This window comes from Ranitomeya imitator, chromosome 5, assembly GCF_032444005.1.
Source record: "Ranitomeya imitator isolate aRanImi1 chromosome 5, aRanImi1.pri, whole genome shotgun sequence".
In the NCBI taxonomy this organism is placed as follows: Eukaryota; Metazoa; Chordata; class Amphibia; order Anura; family Dendrobatidae; genus Ranitomeya; species Ranitomeya imitator.
The window spans coordinates 398847901-398870350 of record NC_091286.1 but is presented as its reverse complement, the minus strand read 5'-3'; the positions used below and the strand labels follow the sequence as shown (position 1 = coordinate 398870350).

General features: G+C 44.5%; 1 protein-coding gene and 1 long non-coding RNA gene across 3 annotated transcripts in view; one reads left to right on the top strand and one right to left on the bottom strand.

Annotated features, from left to right (window-relative positions):
• The window catches only part of ERICH1 (glutamate rich 1), an 81325-nt gene extending 74372 nt beyond the window's left edge, over window positions 1-6953 (bottom strand). For both annotated transcript variants that reach the window (XM_069726919.1, XM_069726920.1), the window contains exon 1: window positions 6801-6953. In XM_069726919.1, coding sequence (XP_069583020.1) covers window positions 6801-6822 — 22 coding nt within the window. In that variant the 5' untranslated portion in view covers window positions 6823-6953. The remainder of the gene's footprint in view (window positions 1-6800) is intronic.
• A 205-nt stretch (window positions 6954-7158) lies between these two features.
• Window positions 7159-22450, top strand: part of LOC138637988 (uncharacterized) — a 155033-nt gene continuing 139741 nt past the window's right edge. Inside the window, exon 1 of the long non-coding RNA XR_011312430.1 lies at window positions 7159-7350. This is a non-coding gene — a long non-coding RNA (uncharacterized lncRNA). The remainder of the gene's footprint in view (window positions 7351-22450) is intronic.

Genomic DNA, 22450 nt, shown 5'->3' with positions numbered 1-22450 from the left:
CATACACATAATAGACAGGTCATGTGACAGCTGCTGTATTTCCTATATGGTACATTTGTTGCTCTTGTAGTTTGTCTGCTTATTAATCAGACTTTTATTTTTGAAGGCTAATACCAGACTTGTGTGTGTTTTAGGGCGAGTTTCGTCTGTCAAGTTGTGTGTGTTGAGTTGTGTGTGGCGACATGCATGTAGCGACTTTTGTGAGATGAGTTTTGTGTGGCAACATGCGTGTAGCAACTTTTTGTGTGTCGAGTTGCATGTGACAGGTTAGTGCAGCAAGTTGTGTGCAGCAAGTTTTGCGCATGGCGAGTTTTGCGCGTGGTGAGTTTTATGTCTGGTGCCTTTTGAGTATGTGCAAGTTTTGTGTGAGGCAACTTTTGCATGTGTTGCAAATTTTGTGCATGTGGCAATTTTTCCGCGTGTGCAAGTTTTGCGTGTGGCGAGTTTTCCATGAGGTGAGTTTTGCACTTGTGGTAAGTTTTGCGTGAGCCTAGTTTTTGCATGTGGCGAGTTTTGCGCGTGGTGAGTTTTGAGCGGCGACTTTTGTGTTTCGACTTTTATGTGGCGAGGTTGGTGTATGTGTGGTGAAATGTGTGCTGAGGGTGGTATATGTGTTCAAGCACGTGGTAGTGTGTGGCGCATTTTGTGTGTGTGTTCATATCCCCGTGTGTGGTGAGTATCTCATGTCGGGGCCGTACCTTAGCAACTGATCGGTATATACTCTTTGGCGCCATCGCTCTCATTCTTTAAGTCCCCCTTGTTCACATCTGGCAGCTGTCAATTTGCCTCCAACACTTTTCCTTTCACTTTTCCCCATTATGTAGATAGGGGAAAAATAGTTTCGTGAATTGGAAAGTGCGGGGTTAAAATTTCACCTCACAACGTAGCCTATGACGCTCTCAGGGTCCAGACGTGTGACTGTGCAAAATTTTGTTGCTGTAGCTGCGACGCTTCCAACACTTTTCCTTTCACTTTTTTCCCCATTATGTAGATAGGGGCAAAATTGTTTGGTGTATTGGAACGCGCGGGGTTAAAATTTCGCCTCACAATATAGCCTATGACGCTCTCGGGGTCCAGACGTGTGACTGTGCAAAATTTTGTGGCTGTAGCTGCGACGGTGCAGATGCCAATCCCGGACACACACACACACACACACACATACACACATTCAGCTTTATATAGTAGATTTTACATCTAGTAAACTGGTCCTATTAACCCTTCTGAGATATGTTATTATACGTAATATCTTTGTATTGAGTGAGTCATTTGTTAGGCAGATTTCCGCTCTATTATAGGTTCTTGTTGTTTCAATTGTGTTGACTTTTAAATGTTTGTAGTTCTTTTGTACCAATAAAGTATTGATTTTTTTTGTAATGGTGATCTCTGTGTAATGACAGGTTTAATTCATGTTTGACATGTCACAGGCTGATCCCAGTTATTTGGTGGTGCCCTCCGACTTTTGTTGGTTCAGTTGACCAGAGACTAACGATATCCCATACATTAAAAATTTAATTTTTATTTCATAAATTGATAGTACAAGTGAAAATAAAAGAAATATATATTACATTCTGAAATAAAAATTAGAATATCTATATCTCCTGACTGCCTCATACACCAGAGAGCGTGGCCAAGAGCGCCCTCCGTTATTTATGAGAGCCGCTGCCAGACTCCTCTAGTAGCGGCTTATCTTAGGGATGACCAGAAGGACTGGGAATTGATAATAAATATAACAGGCACAATGCTGCTGAAGGAAGGAAGAGTTGGTAAAAAAACAAAAACATTTCATTAAAAGGGGAAGTGCTAAGAGAAAATTACAGTACCTATTGTTTAAATTGGGTTTGTATTTTAAATATATATATATATTTTTTAAAATTTTGATAGCGATTTAGAAATTTGAAATACACATTATCTACTATATAATTATCTAAGGGTCACTTCCGTCTTTCTGTCTGTCTTTCTGTCACGGATATTGATTGGTCGCGGCCTCTATCTGTCATGGAAATCCAAGTTGCTAATTGGTCGCGGCAAAACAGCCACGACCAATCAGCGACGGGCACAGTCCGGAAGAAAATGGTCGCTCCTTCCTCCCCGCAGTCAGTGCCCGGCGCCCGCATACTCCCCTCCAGTCAGCGCTCACACAGGGTTAATGGCAGCGTTGACCGCGGTGTAACGCACTCGGTTAACGCTCCTATTAACCCTGTGTGACCAACTTTTTACTATTCATGCTGCCTATGCAGCATGAATAGTAAAAAGATCTAATGTTAAAAATAATAAAAAAAATAAAAAATAGTGATATACTCACCCTCCGTTGGCCCCCGGATCGAAGCGGTTACCGACGCTCCTCGCAAAGCCCCGGTGACCGCTCCATGCATTGCGGTCTCACGAGATGATAATGTGCGGTCTCGTGAGACCGCAATGCACTCTTCAGACCGGAGCGCGCGAGGAGCGTCGGTAACCGCTTCAATCCGGGGGCCAACGGAGGGTGAGTATATCACTATTTTTTATTTTAATTATTTTTTTTTTTAACAGGGATATGGTGCCCACATTGCTATAGACTGTGTGGGCTGTGCAATATATTATGTGGGCTGGGCAATATACTACATGGGCTGCGCACTGTACTACGTGGGCTGGGCAATATACAACGTGGGTTGCGCAGTATACTACGTGGGCTGCGCAATATACAATGTGGGCTGCGCAATATACTACGTGTGCTGCGCAATATACTACGTGGGCTGCGCAATATACTACGTGACTGGGCAATATACTACGTGGGCTGCGTAATATACTACGTGGGCTGTGCTATCCGCAATATACTGCGTGGGCTGCGCAATATACTATGTGGGCTGTGCAATATACTACGTGGGCTGCGCAATATACTACGTGACTGGGCAATATACTACGTGGGCTGCGTAATATACTACGTGGGCTGTGCTATCCGCAATATACTACGTGGGCTGCGCAATATGCTACGTGGGCTGCGCAATATACTACATGGGCTTCACAATATACTACGTGGGCTGGGCAATGTACTACGTGGGCTGGGCAATGTACTACGTGGGCTGCGCAATGTACTACGTGGCCTGCGCAATGTACTACGTGGCCTGCGCAATGTACTACGTGGCCTGCGCAATGTACTACGTGGCCTGCGCAATGTACTGCGTGGGCTCTGCAATATACTACGTGGGCTGTGCTATACACTACGCATACATATTCCTGAATACCTGATACGTTAGAATCGGGCTACCATCTAGTTTATATATAAATGTCTGCCAGGCCTAATATTAGAGTCCTCTTAAGGCTATGTGCACACGTCAGGATTTCTTGCAGAAATTTCCTGAACAAAACCGGACATTTTCTGCAAGAAATCCGCATGCGTGTTTCTTGCATTTTTTGCAGGCTTTTTTTTCGGAGGTTCTGAGATTCAATAATATAGTGGGAAATCCGCAAAAAAAAATGAACATGCTGCATTTTTTACAGCGATGCGTTTTTTCCCCGCGAAATATGCACAAAAATTGCAGAATGCATTATAAATGATGGGATGCATATGTATGCGTTTTTTAAGTGCTTTTATCGCGAAAAATCCTGAACGTGTGCACACAGCCTTAATGTTCTTTACAGATAACTTCATTATCAACTTGGCCAGGATTAAAATCATTGTGGTGGTTGGAAGGAGTTGATGAAAAGAAACTGCTTGGGTCTTATTGGATGAAATAAGCTGCAGTTCAGAAATGGCATAAACCAATGTTTCACGGATGGTGCATCCCCTTCATCAGGTCTTACCCGTACATGTAGCTGATGAAGAGGATGGACCAACCCCGAAACGCGTAGTCCCTTAAGGTGTTTGATCTCCTTGGATCCAGTTTGTCTCCTCCTTGCAGCACCAGGACATTAGCACTCCTTTTTCATTAGTTTTCCATGGTCCGTGCACAGAGCATTGTGCGCCTGTGATTGGTGCAGCCGCAGTTTGGGGGAGACTCCATGCTGACTGCAGTGTTGTGTACGGTTAGCACAACCACCTTAGGGGGGCGCTGCTCACATTTCAGACTTTTCTGCAGCATTCTATGCAGCAGTATTTAAAAAAGAGATGGTAATATGGGTAACAAGATGGAAGCCAAAATGGGGAGCACCAGCAAGATGCTTCATAAGGAGGGCACAAGGTTTGTTCAGGTGTCACATTTGTACTGAAAAGTTAGTGTCGCATGGCGAATCACGTAAAACAATGTTTCATAAAAGGAAAAATACATTTACCAAACAGACATATCAAGTGACAATTGGTACTTTAAGGCTATGTTCACACCTTGCGTCGGGTCCCTGCGGGTTCTCCCGCAGCGGATTTGATAAATCTGCAGGGCAAAACAACTGCGGTTCTCCCTGCAGATTTATCGCGGTTTGTTCCGCGTTTTCCGCTGCGGGTTTCCGCCTATACTATTGATGCTGCATATGCAGCAATATGCAGCATCAATAGTAATGTTAAAAATAATAAAAATTGGTTATACTCACCCTCTGATGTCCGGATCTCCTGGGCGCTGCACCCGGCGGTCCGGTTCCAAAGATGCTGTGGGAGAAGGACCCTTCGTGACGTCACGGTCATGTGACCGCGACGTCACCGCAGGTCCTGGTCGCACAGCAACTCTGACCGGACGGCCGCGTGCAGCGCCCAGGAGCTCCGGACATCAGAGGGTGAGTATAACCAGATTTTTTATTTTTTTACCCCAAATCTGGTTCCCAGGGCCTGTAGGAGAGTCTCCTCTCCTCCACCCCGGGTACCACCCGCACATTATCCGCTTACTTCCCGCAACGTGGGCACAGCCCCATGCGGGAAGTAAGCGGTTCAATGTATTCCTATGGGTGCAGAATCGCAGCGATTCTGCACAAAGAAGTGACATGCTGCGGGTTGTAAACCGCTGCGTTCCCGCGCGGTTTTTCCCGAAGCATGTGCACAGCGGTTTGCGGTTTCCATAGGGTTTACATGTTACTGTAAACGCTATGGAAACTGCTGCGGACCCGCAGCATCAAAATCGCGGCGGTTCCGCGGTAAAAACCGCTAAGTGTGAATATAGCCTTAGGGTATAGTGGCACTCGCAGGGGGCCTCAGTGGTCCTGCAAAGATGGATCACACCCAGAAGCTGTTAAAGGGAACCTGTCACCCCCAAAATCGAAGATGAGCTACGCCCACCGAAATCAGGGGCTTATCTACAGCATTCTGTAGTGCTGCAGATAAGCCCCCAATGTATCCTGAAAGGTAAGAAAAAGAGGTTAGATTATACTCACCCAGGGGCGGTCCGGTCCGGGGTCTCCCATCTTCTTAGGATGACGTCCTCTTCTAGTCTTCACGCTGCGGCCCTGTTGAGGGCAGAGTAAAGTACTGCAGTGCGCAGGCGCTGGGCCTCTCTGACCTTTCCCGGCTCCTGCGCACTGCAGTACTTTGCTCTGCCCTCAACAGGGAAGACAAAGTACGCCTGCGCCGGAGCCACAGTGTGAAGACAAGAAGAGGATGTCATTGTAAGAAGATGGGAGGCCCCGGACCGGACCGCGACACCCATCGGACCGGACCGCCCCCCCAGGTGAGTATAATCTATCCGCTTTTTCTTATCTTTCAGGATACATCGGGGGCTTATCTACAGCATTCCAGAATGAGGTAGATAAGCCCCTGATGCCGGTGGGCTTAGCTCACCTTCGATTTTGGGGGTGACAGGTTCCCTTTAAGGATGAGGACAAACTTGTGGTTTCTAATGGCAACAAGAAAAACTGCGATTGCGATTCTGAAAGTTAAGCCACGTCATAACTCAGGGGTATGCAGAATTCGGTATGTAAAGGGTTATACCTTATATTGCCCCTATAAACAATGTAATCATATCCTATAAAAGTGTGATCCTCAGTAACATCTCCAACAGCAGCCCCTCATGACATAGTATGTGTGTACATATGTGTGTGTGTGTATATACATATGTGTGTGTATATATGTGTGTTTTACATGTGTGTATACAGTGTGTGTGTGTATATATCTGTGTATACAGTGTGTGTGTATAATGTGTGTGTATGTGTATACAGTGTGTGTGTGTATGTGTATACAGTGTGGTGTGTGTGTGTATATATATATATATAGTGTGTGTATACAGTTTGTGTGTGTATATATCTGTGTATACAGTGTGTGTGTATAATGTGTGTGTATGTGTATACAGTGTGTGTGTGTATGTGTATACAGTGTGGTGTGTGTGTGTGTATATATATATATATATATATATAGTGTGTGTATACAGTTTGTGTGTGTATATATGTGTGTGTATGTGTATACAGTGTGTGTGTGTACGTGTATACAGTGTGGTGTGTGTGTGTATATATATATATAGTGTGTGTATACAGTTTGTGTGTGTATATATGTGTGTGTATGTGTATACAGTGTGTGTGTATATATATATGTGTGTATACAGTGTGTGTGTATAGTGTGTGTATACTGTGTGTGTGGTGTGTATATATATATATGTGTGTATATACAGTGTGTGTGTGTGTATACAGTGTGCGTGTGTATAGTGTGTGTGTATATACAGTGTGCGTGTGTATGTGTATACAGTGTGCGTGTGTATACAGTGTGTGTGTATATACAGTGTGCGTGTGTATACAGTGTGCGTGTGTATACTGTGTATGTATAGTGTGTGTGTGCGTGTGTGTGTGTGTGTGTGTGAGTGTGTGTGTGTGTGTATAGACACACACATGTGCACACAGAGCTATATAGAATGCGTGTAAACATGGAGGCTTCTTTCACCACATGACACTGCACCCTGCTCAGCTGAATTCGTTACCTTCTTTCCTGGCAGAGGACATTGCAGTGAGGCGCCCAACACACCATGAATCAGTGTCCGCTCTGCTATTCCGCACAACTCCACACTACAAAGAAAAGAATATACTACAAGATGAAAGAAGTAATCGATCCACACATTAAACCCCGCCCAGACAAGCCAATAACCAATACACATCTCCCTTTCCGAAATACCACCAATCAGAGCAAAAGTACAATGAGTAACACCACGCCCCATGCTTAGTCTCCACTACCGACCTTTCTGTCATGGAGCTCTGGAAAGGACGTAGGTTGTACTGCGCATGACCCAAAATATTCCTGCCTGACGCATGCGCATATAGTGCAAATCTTTGAAGCGGAGTGAGAGCTCTGTGAAGCAGCTATTGGGACTTGCACACTAATGCTCGCGCACCAGAATGTAGGGAAACGTACAAGTGCGCAGGGAAGAAGGAAAGGCTCATGGCGGAGAGGGAACTGTTGCAAAGTTTTGTGAAGTGCTCAGCAGGAGGAAAAGTGCTGAAGGAATAATGCATTAGGCTAAGGGCTCAGAGCAGGTAAGACGCCTTCATGTCAGTGCTGCCTGCGGGTCATGTGCTGCACGGAGAACTTTCGGCACCTTGTGTTAGTAGGGAGAGGTGATGCCCACCCGAAGTGTGCGGGGACCAGTCACATCAATGCGCTCAACGGCTGGGACCAGGATATCACTGATAGACATACTGTGTATAATGGACTTGTGTAATTATGTATGTAGGCTTGAGAAAGGATACCATGTCCGAAACGTTGCCACACCGTTCAGGCATTAAAACCCTTTTTTCTTTATTTTTTTGTGCTGTTTTCCTTTTTTATTCTTATTATTGGAAGCCATTTGAACATTGGTTTGGAAAGCGCTGCACGACAACTGTGGTAATACTGGATGCTGTTCCAAATTTGATTCTTATACATACATACATACATTTCATATATCTATATACATGTATAACACACACACACCAGTCAGGTTTTACTTTGCTCTCCTGTATAGATATACTTGTGACCTCCATGTAAAAACCACAGTTCATGATGCCTCTGCTGGGTCCCGTGTGCCTGGTGCTCGCCCGCTGGGTCCCTTGTGCCCGGTACTCGCCCGCTGGGTCCCGTGTGCCCGGTGCTCGCCCGCTGGGTCCCATGTGCCCGGTGCTCACCCGCTGGGTCCCGTGTGCCCGGTGCTCACCCGCTGGGTCCCGTGTGCTTGCCCGCTGGGTGCTCGGTGCTCGCCCGTTGGGTCCCGTGTGCTCAGTGCTCGCCCGCTGGGTCCCGTGTGCCCGGTGCTCGCCCGCTGGGTCCCGTGTGCTCGTCCACTGGGTGCTCGGTGCTTGCCCGTTGGGTCCCGTGTGCTCAGTGCTTGCCCGCTGGGTCCTGTGTGCCCGGTGCTCTCCCTCCGGGTCCAGTTTCTCCTGGATGTAGTAAGCATCCCAGTATGTAGGGTTATTGTATCTTCAGCAGAGTATATGGCGACACATTCTTATCCTTCTGCAGCTATAACCTTATGTCACCTCTGTTGCTGCTGATCAGTAACTGTGCCACTAATGAACCATGAAGCGGCATCATTCACTGTCTCTAATGTGATGAAAACAATTACTGTGTTAGTTGGTTATATGTGATAACTTAGGAAAGCATTTTTTTGCTGTGAGATGAAAGAATGAAATATACTGTTCTAGTTTAGGCAGATGTATGCACAATGGGGAACGTTATTTTAAACTGGGGTACTTTTTTATTATATTGATTAGATCTGAAATAACCTTGCTGTACAGTATAGGCTCCATTGTGAAGAATACGTGCTATATCACTACAGTATTGGCAGATTTGGGTATAATATGCCGTATTACTTCATAGATGAAGATCTAATAATTGATGTGCAGTGTAGGCTTAATTATTCATTATGGAACAGTTTATGATAAATTGATAGGCAGCTCATAATACTTTGAGGTTGAATTTACATTAAAGTAGCTGACGATACATTGGGGTTTAGATTATACATCAGTGGTAAATCTGAAGATACTAGGTACAGTTTATAGAACTGATGATACAGTGGAAGATTATTGGGAATAGTCGGGTGCACCCCGCACAGGCTGACCTGGAAGCCCAGGTGTCACAGTTTGTTTCCCGCTCCATTACTACATATTGAAGTGCTAGCATGTGCAGGTCTCTGTTCTCATCAGCGGTTATATACGGACAGTCTGTGTAATGCCATAAGTGGCACTCTGACCCCCAGGCTTGGCTGCTGCTGTCCCTAGTTCTGGCCATGTTCAGATTCAGCACTGCTGTCCATGGTCCTGAGCATATCCCATGAGTGCAGCTGGGTGAGCTGAGCCTCTGGAGAAGCAGTGAATAGATTAGATACCCAGAGAGTGAGTCACTGACATGGAGAACAGCTAAGCTTAATTTTTCTGTCATTCCGGATAAAATAAAGCATCTCGCACCCCCTTCTCACAGGTGCTTCTACCAAAGGAGGATATAATGCACATTTGTCTGAGGGGGAGGCATGTCTTCCAGATGTGTGTCTTCTCAGTGGGTATCATTGGCACCCTAGGGCACAAAGCTGTGTCTGCTGCGTGATTAACTGCACACAAATGTCCTTCAGTACATGGGAGCGCACCTGAGTTTACCCCCTGTTCTGCACAGGCTTGTCCAGGCTCAATCTTTAGTTCAGGGGCTTTGTAATGGGCTTTAACCGATGTATTCGAGGTGACTGCTTTCTAATATTTTGTAGTGTGCAAAGGGTGCTGAAAAAGCCTATGCATTACACCTTGTATTCACTAAGTAGCTCTACAGAAAGCATCAAAGCCTTCACAATGTTACTGCAATTTATCATTAACACCCACATATATTTATTTACACGCCAAAAGTATTAGGGTATGTGCACACGCTGCGGATTCCACTGCGGAATTTTCCGCAGCGGATTTAATTAAATCCGCAGTGCAAAAAGTACTGCTGATTTATTGCGGTTCATTGTGCGGTTTTAGACACCTGCGGTTTTTTAAATATATGGAGCAGGTGCCAAACCGCTGCGGATTCCGCACAAAGAATTGACATGCCGCGGAAAATAAACCGCAGCGTTTCCGCGTGTTTTTTTTCCGCAGCATGTGCACAGCGTTTTTTTTTTCCATAGGTTAACATTGTACTGTACACCGCATGGAAAACTGCTGCGGATCCGCAGCGTCAAAACCGCTGCAGATCCGCAGCAAAAACCGCAACGTGTGCACATAGCCTTAGGGTGCATACACTTTACTCATACAGAAGCTTTTAGGTCTCGCTATTCTACATCCATAGATATTAATTTTGGAATTAGGCCCCCTTTATAATTATTGTTTCCACACCTCTGAGAAAGCGCTCTACAAGATTTTGGGTTGAGTCTGTGGGAATTTTTGCCCATACATCCAAAAGTGAATTTTTGAGGCCAGATATTGATGTTGGATGAGAGGGCTGGACTTGTATTCTCCGCTTTAGTTCTTGCTGAAGCTGCTCAAAGGGGTTGAGGTCATGGCTCTGTTTGATCCAGTCAAGTTTTTCTACCCCAAACTTTACGGACTAGGCCTTGTTCACTGGGGCACAGTTATGCTGCAGCAGAAAGGGGTCTTCCACAAACTCTTCAAACAAAGTTGGAAGCATACAATTGTGCAACATGTCTTTGTTTTCTAAAGCATTAGAAGGGGTTGTCCAAGTTTGAGAGCAAAGTTTACAGTTACTCTGTGATTCCAGACTTTTGAACGATAATAGCGTTCAGTGTACACACCTATAATTCCATGCTCTTGCCAGTGAGTGGTGACAAGACTTTATGTATGCAAAATGCATACTCATGGTCATGTGCCAAGTAGAGCCGTTCATCTTCTCTCAATTTACTTCTATTATATTTTATTAATGACTGCAGACTTTGCTCTCAAAACTGGACAGCTTCTATAAGATTTCCCATCTGGAACTTTACAGTTTGTACAATGCAGTCAGTCAGTTATAATCCGCCGGCATTCACCAAAGCCAGACTCGTTCATCAGACCATACCAGATATAGAAGCGTGGCTCTTCACTCCACAGAACACGTTTCCACTCTGTGACTTTACATGGTCTGCCGCATTGTCAGTCTGCGAATGCTTCCACTTTTCTATAAAACCATTCACTATTGATAGTGGAATATTTAGGAGGTATAGCATTTCATGTGCTGACTTGTTGCAACAGCGGCAGCCTATTACTGGACCACACTAAAATTCAGTGAACTCTTTATAATGCCCCATTCCTTCACAAATATTTGTAATGGCAGACTCCTTGGTGCTCATATATTGTATATATACTGTTACAAAGAATGGAGAGGTATAATCTTTATCACAGATACACTTCAATTGTGAGAGACAGAATCTAAGAAAAAAAATCCACATTGTATGATTCTTAACTAATTAATTTGGATTTTATTGTTTTTATTAATACTGTAATACTGTAACACTGTTGCCAACACCCCTGGGGGCAAAGCCCTGCTCTGTGTGCAGCCAGCGTCCTGAACCTGCTCCCCTGGTCTGTGTGCAGCCAGCGTCCTGAACCTGCCGCCGGCATCCTGAACCTGCTCCCCTCGCCCGTGTGTGGCCAGCTTCCTGAACCTGGTCAGTGTGGCCAGCTTCCTGAACCTGGTCAGTGTGGGGCCAGCTTACTGAACCTGCTCCCCTGGCCCGTGTGCGACCGGCTTCCTGGACCTGCTCCCCTGGCCTGTGTGCGGCCGGCTTCCTGAACCTGCTCCCCTGGCCTGTGTGCGGCCGGCTTCCTGGACCTGCACCCCTGGCCCGTGTGCGGCCGGCTTCCTGGACCTGCTCCCCTGGCCCATGTGCGGCCGGCTTCCTGGACCTGCACCCCTGGCCCGTGTGCGGCCGGCTTCCTGGACCTGCTCCCCTGGCCCATGTGCGGCCGGCTTCCTGGACCTGCACCCCTGGCCCGTGTGCGGCCGGCTTCCTGAACCTGCTCACCTGGCCCATGTGGGGCCGGCTTCCTGAACCTGCTCCCCTGGCCCGTGTGCGGCTGGCTTCCTGAACCTGCTCACCTGGCCCGTGTGCGGCCGGCATCCTGAACCTGGTCCGTGTGCGACTGGCGTCCTGAGCATGCTCCCGTGGTCCGTGTGTGTCAAATGCTTGGACCAGCTCCCCTGGTCCATGTGCAGCCAGAGCTTTAACTTGCTCCCCTGGACTCGGTGCGGCCAGTGTCCTGAACCGAATCGCTGGTCTTGGTGCTGCCAAGCGTCCTGAACGTTGTCCCCTGGTCCCAGCGCAGCCAGTGCCTGAACATTGTCCCCTGATCCGTGTGCAGCCTGTCCGTGATTCAGTGATTCAGTGTGTCTGAATTGAAGTCCATAATCGGTGTCAGCGAACCTGACCGCCGGTGTCAGCAGCTGCAGTCATTCATTAGGAGTTGTACCTGGTGGTTATCTGCAGCCCAGCCTGTCCCCACCATCAGGAGCTCCAGTGAACATCCGATTTAGCTAATTTTATATATTAAACTTTTTGCAGACCTTGTGGTTAGAAGTTCACTGACTAAACAAAGTCTGATATTTAGTTCATTACTATTTTGTTTGCCATTTTTAAGATCCTACCCTTATTTCTGCCAATACCTTCTTCTTTCTTTAGAAAGCTCCATCTCTATGAATCCATTTGTCATATTTGCAGTATGTTGTGATTGATGGATGTAAATATAAGGCTCTGGCTCTTTACTCAGCTACTCTTTGTTTTTTTCCTTGGCTCTAAGGCTACTTTCACACTAGCGTCGTGCACTGCACACCGCAATGCGTCGTTTTGCAGAAAAAACGCATCCTTCAAAGTTGTCTGCAGGATGCGTTTTTCTCCATAGGCATGTATTAGTGACGCATTGCCACATGTGCGACGGTTGCGTCGTGTTGTGGCGGACCGTCCAAACAAAAAACGTTGCTTGCAACGTTTTTTTGAGCGTTGTGTCCGCCATTTCCGCCCTCACCTCCCCGCAACTCACAATGGGGCAGCGCATGCGCTGGAAAAATTCATCCCCTGCCCACGTTGTGCGGCGCTTCCACAGTATGCGTCGGTACGTCGGCCCGACGCACTGCGACGGGCCGAGTACGACGCTAGTGTTAAAGTAGCCTTAGGCGAAGTTCACATGATTGTATTTTCCACCCGGCTAAGTGCTGTCTGTGAAAAAGTGGACAACACTCATTGTTATACTATGGGAGAGTGCAGATGAGCCATTTTTCTCACCCGCCGAATCTGCACATCCAAAAAATTTGCAGCAGGCACTAGCTTACCCATTCAAGCTATGGATGCACCAAAAAATTCATGCTATAAGGAGCCATGTTGTAGCATCAGAGGCAGTGCAATTTTTTTTACATAGGAAACTGTAAATGATTTATGTTTGCTGCTGTAAAAAAAAAAAAAAAAAATCAGATTGCATACTGACTGCACACAGATGAGAAGTAAGATTAGAAAAAAAAAATCGGATTCTGTGACTAGAATACTCCTGGGACATAGTATCTAGCTCACTGAAGATTGACTCCATAGAGTAGTATTAAGCACTCATCTTGAGGGTAGAACTGGTTCTATAATGTTTTCAGCCTTGAGATATCAGCCCAATTGTTCTCATTCATAAAAATGAAGCAAAGATCTTGAAAATAATAGGAACAGAAGCAGAAAGTATACATGAAAGTTTTTGTACTTTTCATTCTAGTGATAGAAACAAGCTTCATTTAGGCTGTGTAAGGGCTCATACTCATTTGCGATAAAAAATCTGATTATACTCTGACCAATGTTAATCTATGATTCCCTGCTCATCTGCAATTTTTATTTTTTCTCAGCTGAAATCCGACTGAGAAAAAAACTGCTCCAATTGTCTCGTGTTTGAAGGTTGCCTTTTCCAAACAGCATGTTACAGCTCTTTCCAAAGATGCTCAATAGGTTTTAGGTCAGGGCTCACAGAAGGCCACTTCAAAATAGTCCAATGTTTTCCTCTTAGCCATTCTTGGGTGTTTGTAGCTGTGTGTTTTAGGCTAGGTTCCCATTGCGTTAATGTGTGCACGCTAACGGACTGCGTTGCACGGCGACAATGTCGCAATTAACGCCGTGCAACGGGTCCGTTAGCGCACCCATTGACAGCAATGTTACTTTTTGCTGAAGCGCATCGCTAGCGCATGCCATTTTCGGCACGCGCTAACGATGTGCCGTTCTTTTGTGACGGACCTCAGACGCTGCTTGGTGCGTCCGAGGCCCGTTCCTCGCTAGCGCAGATCGGGGATCTGCCCTAGCGGTGAGGGAGAACGCCGACCTATAGAAGCATTGCGTTAGCGCAATCCGCTAGCGCTATGCGATTAACGGATTGCCGTAACGCAATGGGAACCTAGCCTTAGGTCATGGTAACACAAAACCCCTTCTTAATTAAAATAAAGACACAAAGCCTCAAATTGGAAATCAATGGCCGTGGTGTTTATTCAGGGTGACATGAAACAAATTAATTGAATATTACCAATAAATATCTTAATAAATAAATTAATACCAAGAATTTCATAAATTTAATTAAATAATACCAATAAATAACTGAAACAATCCACCCAATAGTTGGGCGATTTTACCCTCAAATTAAAAACCACGACAAGGAAAGGAACACAACTAAATAGGGAGGGTGGGCGGGATCTTCTCTCTTCCGTAACGATATGAGGAAACTGAGAGAAAACTGTCTATAGACAAGATTCTTCCCGTTTTTTTACAGCTGACCAATGAAAAGGCATAAAAAGAGCGCCAACAAAAACCAGAAATAACCAGCTCGTGTTACCACAGCTTTACACATCACTCCTTTAACCCTAAAAATTCATATCAGAAACCATCCAAATATAAAAACAAAGTGATATTACCCCCTTTACCCCCAAGGGTGGTTTGCACGTTAATGACCGGGCCAATTTTTACAATTCTGACCACTGTCCCTTTATGAGGTTATAACTCTGGAACGCTTCAATGGATCCTGGTGATTCTGACATTGTTTTCTCGTGACATATTGTACTTCATGACAATGGTAAAAATTCTTTGATAGTACCTGCGTTTATTTGTGAAAAAAACGGAAATTTGGCGAAAATTATGAAAATTTCGCAATTTTCCAACTTTGAATTTTTATGCAATTAAATCACAGAGATATGTCACACAAAATACTTAATAAGTAACATTTCCCACATGTCTACTTTACATCAGCACAATTTTGGAACCAAAATTTTTTTTTGTTAGGGAGTTATAAGGGTTAAAAGTTGACCAGCAATTTCTCATTTCTACAACACCATTTTATTTTAGGGACCACATCTCATTTGAAGTCATTTTGAGGGGTCTATATGATAGAAAATACCCAAGTGTGACACCATTCTAAAAACTACACCCCTCAAGGTGCTCAAACCCATATTGAAGAAGTTTATTAACCCTTCTGGTGCTTCACAGGAATTTTTGGAATGTTTAAATAAAAATGAACATTTAACTTTTTTTCACAAAAAATTTAATTCAGCTCCAATTTCTTTTATTTTACCAAGGGTAACAGGAGAAAATGGACCCCAAACATTGTTGTACAATTTGTCCTGAGTATGCCAATACCCCACATGTGGGGGTAAACCACTGTTTGGGCGCATGGCAGAGCTCGGAAGCGAAGGAGTGCCATTTGACTTTTCAATGCAAAATTGACTGGAATTGAGATGGGACGCCATGTTTCGTTTGGAGAGCCCCTGATGTGGCTAAACATTGAAACCCCCCACAAGTGACACCATTTTGGAAAGTAGACCCCCTAAGGAACTTATCTAGAGGTGTGGTGAGCACTTTGACCCACCAAGTGCTTCACAGAAGTTTATAATGTAGAACCGTAAAAATAAAAAATCATATTTTTTCACAAAAATTATCTTTTCGCCCCCAATTTTTTATTTTCCCAAGGGTAAGAGAAGAAATTGGACCCCAAAAGTTGTTGTACAATTTGTCCTGAGTACGCTGATAGCCCATATGTGGGGGTAAACCACTGTTTGGGCGGATGGGAGAGCTCGGAAGGGAAGGAGCGCCGTTTGACTTTTGAAAGCAAAATTGACAGGAATTGAGATGGGATGCCATGTTGCGTTTGAAGAGCCACTGATGTGCCTAAACATTGAAACCCCCCACAAATGACACCATTTTGGAAAGTAGACCCCCTAAGGAACTTATCTAGAGGTGTGGTGAGCACTTTGACCCACCAAGTGCTTCACAGAAGTTTATAATGCAGAGCCGTAAAAATAAAACAAAATTTTTTTCCCACAAAAATTATTTTTTAGCCCCCAGTTTTGTATTTTCCCGAGGGTAACAGGAGAAATTCGACCCCACAATTTGTTGTCCAATTTGTCCTGAGTGCGCTGATACCCCATATGTGGTGGGGAACCACTGTTTGGGCGCATGGGAGGGCTCGGAAGGGAAGGAGCTCCATTTGGAATGAGGACTTAGATGGAATGGTCTGCAGGTGTCACATTGCATTTGCAGAGCCCCTAATGTACCTAAACAGTAGAAACCTCCCACAAGTGACACCATTTTGGAAACTAGACCCCCCAGGGAACTCATCTAGATGTGTTGTGATAGCTTTGAACCCCCAAGTGTTTCACTACAGTTTGTAACGCAGAGCCGTGAAAATTAAAAAAAAAAATCTTTCCCCCCCAAATTATTTTTTAGCCCCCAGTTTTGTATTTTCCCGAGGGTAAGAGGAGAAATTCGACCCCAAAAGTTGTTGTCCAATTTGTCCTGAGTACGCTGATACCCCGTATGTTGGGGGAAACCACCGTTTGAGCGCATGGCAGAGCTCGGAAGGGAAGGAGCGCCATTTGGAATGCAGACTTAGATGGAATGGTCTGCAGACGTCACATTGCGTTTGCAGAACCCCTAATGTACCTAAACAGTAGAAACCCCCCACAAGTGACCCCATATTGGAAACTAGACCCCCCAGGGAACTAATGTAGATGTGTTGTGAGAACTTTGAACCCCCAAGTGTTTCACTACAGTTTATAACGCAGAGCCATGAAAATAAAAAATCTTTTTTTTCCCACAAAAAATATGTTTTAGCCCCGAGTTTTGTATTTTCCCAAGGGTAACAGGAGAAATTGGACCCCAAAAGTTGTTGTCCTATTTGTCCTGAGTACGCTGATACCCCATAAGTTGGGGTAAACCCCTGTTTGGGCACACGGGAGAGCTCGGAAGGGAAGAAGCACTGTTTTACTTTTTCAACGCAGAATTGGCTGGAATTGAGATCGGACGCCATGTCGCGTTTGGAGAGCCCCTGATGTGCCTAAACAGTGGAAACCCCACAATTATAACTGAAACCCTAATCCAAACACATCCCTAACCCTAATCCCAACAGTAACCCTAACCACACCTCTAACCCAGACACACCCCTAATCCTAATCCCAACCCTATTCCCAACCGTAAATGTAATCTAAACCCTAACTGTAACTTTAGCCCCAACCCAAACTGTAGCCCTAGCCCTAACCCTAGCCCTAACCCTAACCCTAACCCTAGCCCTAACCCTAACCCTAACCCTAGCCCTAACCCTAGCCCTAACCCTAGCCCTAACCCTAGCCCTAACCCTAGCCCTAACCCTAACCCTAGCCCTAACCCTAGCCCTAACCCTAACCCTAGCCCTAGCCCTAACCCTAGCCCTAGCCCTAACCCTAGCCCTAACCCTAGCCCTAACCCTAGCCCTAACTCTAACCCTAGCCCTAATGGGAAAATGGAAATAAATACATTTTTTTAATTTTTCCCTAACTAAGGGGGTGATGAAGGGGGGTTTGATTTACTTTTATAGCGGGTTTTTTAGCGGATTTTTATGATTGGCAGCCGTCACACACTGAAAGACGCTTTTTATTGCAAAAAATATTTTTTGCGTTACCACATTTTGAGAGCTATAATTTTTCTATATTTTGGTCCACAGAGTCATGTGAGGTCTTGTTTTTTGCGGGACGAGTTGACGTTTTTATTGGTAACATTTTCGGGCACGTGACATTTTTTGATCGCTTTTTATTCCGATTTTTGTGAGGCAGAATGACCAAAAACCAGCTATTCATGAATTTCTTTTGGGGGAGGCGTTTATACCGTTCCGCGTTTGGTAAAATTGATAAAGCAGTTTTATTCTTTGGGTCAGTACGATTACAGCGACACCTCATTTATATCATTTTTTTATGTTTGGCGCTTTTATACGATAAAAACTATTTTATAGAAAAAATAATTATTTTGGCATCGCTTTATTCTCAGGACTATAACTTTTTTATTTTTTTGCTGATGATGCTGTATGGTGGCTCGTTTTTTGCGGGACAAGATGACGTTTTCAGCGGTACCATGGTTATTTATATCTGTCTTTTTGATCGCGTGTTATTCCACTTTTTGTTCGGCGGTATGATAATAAAGCGTTGTTTTTTGCCTCGTTTTTTTTTTTTTTTCTTACGGTGTTTACTGAAGGGGTTAACTAGTGGGCCAGTTTTATAGGTCGGGCCGTTACGGATGCGGCGATACTAAATATGTGTACTTTTATTGTTTTTTTTTTTATTTAGATAAAGAAATGTATTTATGGGAATAATATATATATATTTTTTTCATTATTTTGGAATATTTTTTTTTATTTTTTTTTACACGTTTGAAAATTTTTTTTTTTACTTTGTCCCAGGGGGGGACATCACAGATCAGTGATCTGACAGTTTGCACAGCACTCTGTCAGATCACTGATCTGACATGCAGCGCTGCAGCCTTCACAGTGCCTGCTCTGAGCAGGCTCTGTGAAGCCACCTCCCTCCCTGCAGGACCCGGATCCGCGGCCATCTTGCATCCGGGGCTCGAGCAGGGAGGGAGGGAGGTGAGACCCTCGCAGCAACGCGATCACAGCTGCGGGGGGCTCAGGGAAGCCCGCAGGGAGCCCCCTCCCTGCGCGGTGCTTCCCTGCACCGCCGGCACATCGCGATCATCTTTGATCGCGGTGTGCCAGGGGTTAATGTGCCGGGGGCGGTCCGTGACCGCTCCTGGCACATAGTGCCGGATGTCAGCTGCGATAGGCAGCTGACACCCGGCCGCGATCGGCGGCGCTCCCCCCGTGAGCGCCGCCGATCGCGCTGGACGTACTATCCCGTCCATGGTCATAGGGGCCCACCCCACATGGACGGGATAGTACGTCCGATGTCAGAAAGGGGTTAAAGTAAGAAATGAAAAAATAAACTGTAGGGTCTGTGTTCCCATGAGACCTCTCCGAATACTTGGCTTCAGGGGAGGGCTTCCATTATACTGTTGCAAGACACATGACCTGCGACTGAGACCAAGCTTTCTGACCCTGGGTAGCACATTTCTGTCCTTAGGACATTCTCCCAGAAGCTTTGTGGCTTGTCAACATGTAGTTTGACAAATTCCAGTCTAGTCTTGGTCGTCAACCATGAAGTCCTCTTTGGCTCATACAGTGACTGATGGTGCGATCTGACACTGATGTTCCTTCAGCTTGAAGTTCATCATTAATCTGTTTAGAAGGTTTTCTGGGCTCTTTTGTTACCATTCGTATTATCCGTCTCTTTGATTTGTCATCAATTTTCCTCCTGCGGCCACATCCAGGGAGGTTGGCTACAGTCCCATGGATCTTAAATTTCTGAATAATATGTGGAACTGTAGTGTCAGGGACATCAAGCTGCTTGGAGATGGTCTTATAACTTTTACCTTTAACATGTTTGTCTACGCAGTGGTTAGCACTGTAGCCTTTCAGCGCTGGGGTCCTGGGTTCAAATCCCACCCAGGACAACATCTGCAAAGAGTTTGTATGTTCTCCCCGTATTTGCGTGGGTTTCCTCCGGGCACTCCGGTTTCCTCCCACATTCCAAAGACATACTGATAGGGATTCTAGATTGTGAGCCCAATCGGGGACAGTGATGATAATGTGTGCAAACTGTAAAGCGCTGCGGAATATGTTAGCGCTATATAAAAATAAAGATTATTATTATTATTATTATTATAATTTTCTTTCTAATATCCTGAGACAACTCTCTCCTTCGCTTCCTCTGGTCCATGTTGAGTGTGACACACACCATGTCACCAAACAGCACAGTGAGTATCTGTAGCCCTATATACAGGCCCACTCACTGATTCCAAGATTGTAGACACCTGTGATGCTAGTTAATGGACACACATTGATTTAACATGTCCCTTTTGTCACATTATTTTCAGGGGTACCATCATTTCTGTCCAGGCCTATTTCAGGAGTTTTATTTTTTTTTATTCTGTGGAAGCATGGTCGAAAAGCAATGTCTGACTTTCATTTGTTCATATTCATAGATATGTTATTATTACTTTGTCAGATTCAAGTTATTTCTGTGACCATTATGGGTTTTTCTGTGATTAAACGAGGGGTGCCAACAATTTTGACTATGTCTGTATATAATTAGTACAGTGCTTGTGCGGCTTACTGCTCATGTATTTTATTAGTAAATATATTATTTTCTGACAAAAATGGCATGGGGTCCCCAGAAATTTTATTAACCAGCGAAGAAAAATCGTACATTTGGGGGCTGATGTTTATAGCCAGAGAAGGAGGTAATACACATGGAGCTTTCCATGCTATTAATATCAGCTCACAGCTGTATATTTAGGCTTTACTGGTTAATAAAATGGGGGACACCAACAAAAATAAATGACAGTGTCTCCCTGTAATTAATAACCAGCAAAGGCTATGCAGACAGCTGTGGGATGATATTAATAGCCTAGGAAGGGGCCATAGATTCTGCCCCCCCAGGCTAAAAACATCAGTTCTCAGCTGCCCCAGAACTGGCGCATCCATAAAATGCACTTATCCTCGCTCTTCCCACTGGCCCTGGTGTGGTGTCAAGTGGGGTGATAGTATTGGGGTTGATGTCACCTTTGTATTGTTAGGTGACATCAAGTCTAGGGGTTAGTAATGAAGAGGCGTCTATAAAACGCCCCCATTACTAACCCCATGGCCAAATTGTGAAAAAAAACCCACCCATAATAAAGTCGTGTATCTGAAATAATGACACATACTCATATATTCTTGAATCTAAATTTACCAAAAACACTTATACTCGCCTTACGCTCAAGGGCACATTGCCGGCAGCTCTCATCGTGACCAGGAATGTAATGCAGACGCTACTGTGCCTACTTCTCTGTCAACATATCTTTACAGTACAAGTTAGCCTCTCGATCTGTCTACCTAATAAACTGTGGGGGGTGAAACGTGTTGAGACGAACTACATAGCAATGGCAAATCTATATAATTTAGAACAACTCCTATGCCGGTGAATAGTATTATAAGTTTGTCAGCTTTACTGAGGTCCTTTTTGAGGACCAAGTCACTGCAATAGGTATAACTCTATGGAACCAATATTCTTTTATCATCGGTTCAACTCACTACTATATTGATATACGGTGAGGGTTTATAAATCAGTGGCAAAAGTATATGGAAGATTATACATGTGTATTTAATGTATAGTAGAATGACCCATAACTGGTTCTCGTGAACAGATTGATAACCACATGGTGGCCTTGTTATCAAATATTTTTTAACATTATACATATTGATATTGTGTGCCTGTGTTTATCTAAATTATTTCCACCATAATGAAAATTTCCTTTTTGCATATCTTGAATGTGTAATTAGACACACAAGCAAGCTCCTTTGCATGTATCTATTTCATCTTTAGGCCTGGGTGTACAAAGTAGTATTATGTAACTTCAATTAGGTTCTGTACCAATTCAAAACAAATAAGCAAACAAGGAGAACACACTACAAAGGTTCAGTCTGCCGAAGAAATGTATAGTGTTCTCTCCAATGTACACTGAGCATGCTCAGTAACAAGTTGGGTTTCTTTTCAGTGCAGCCTGTCCTTAAGAAACTCCAGACTTCCAAGTGCAATCTGCAGTGGCATAGTAATTTGTCATCTTCAGAGATTAGATCTTTGAAAGCTTTCAGGATTTTTTTTTTGCATATGAAGGAAAGTTATGGAACAGTATTTAATGAATTATAGCAATTCACATCGAAGAACTAACACCACTAGGACTCAGTCCAATAGGAAACAGAATAAATTTTTTTAAAAAAAGGTAATTAATTTATGCTCTCAGAAGGCTTTTGGCTGCATTAGCCTCTTATGCTTTTATTCTATTGAGAATAAATCTTTAGCAAGAGTCTGTTCACACTGGCTCCAAGGATTCTGCTTTGAAAATATGCAAGACTGATAGGATCCCTTTCAAAATGTCATGCAGACCCTAAGTAGTCTGTGGGGACGTAGAATGTTTTCCTTTATGTTTGTGATTCTCCTTGTAGAGAGTGACATGTCAAGCCTGACATGCCAAGGTCATATACCACTTTGCACTGATGAGAGGCAGTACCCCCGAAACACAGTGTCTGCAAATTGAGATTTTGGCTTTGGCTTTTATCCCAAGTCATGTGACGAGGCTCGTTAGAGCGTTGATATTGACTTGTAGGATAGCTACCTTCCAATAGGTGGCACTAGAGTTCTAGTTCTATTCCTCTCTGAAGATAAAATTTGCATATTTCCCCGAGGAGCATTGCAAGGCTTAAAAGTCTCCTCACCGTGGCATACCAGGCTTGCCATGTCACTCTCAGCAAGGAGAAACCCGCAGTGGCAAAAACCTCAGAAAATCCGCATCAA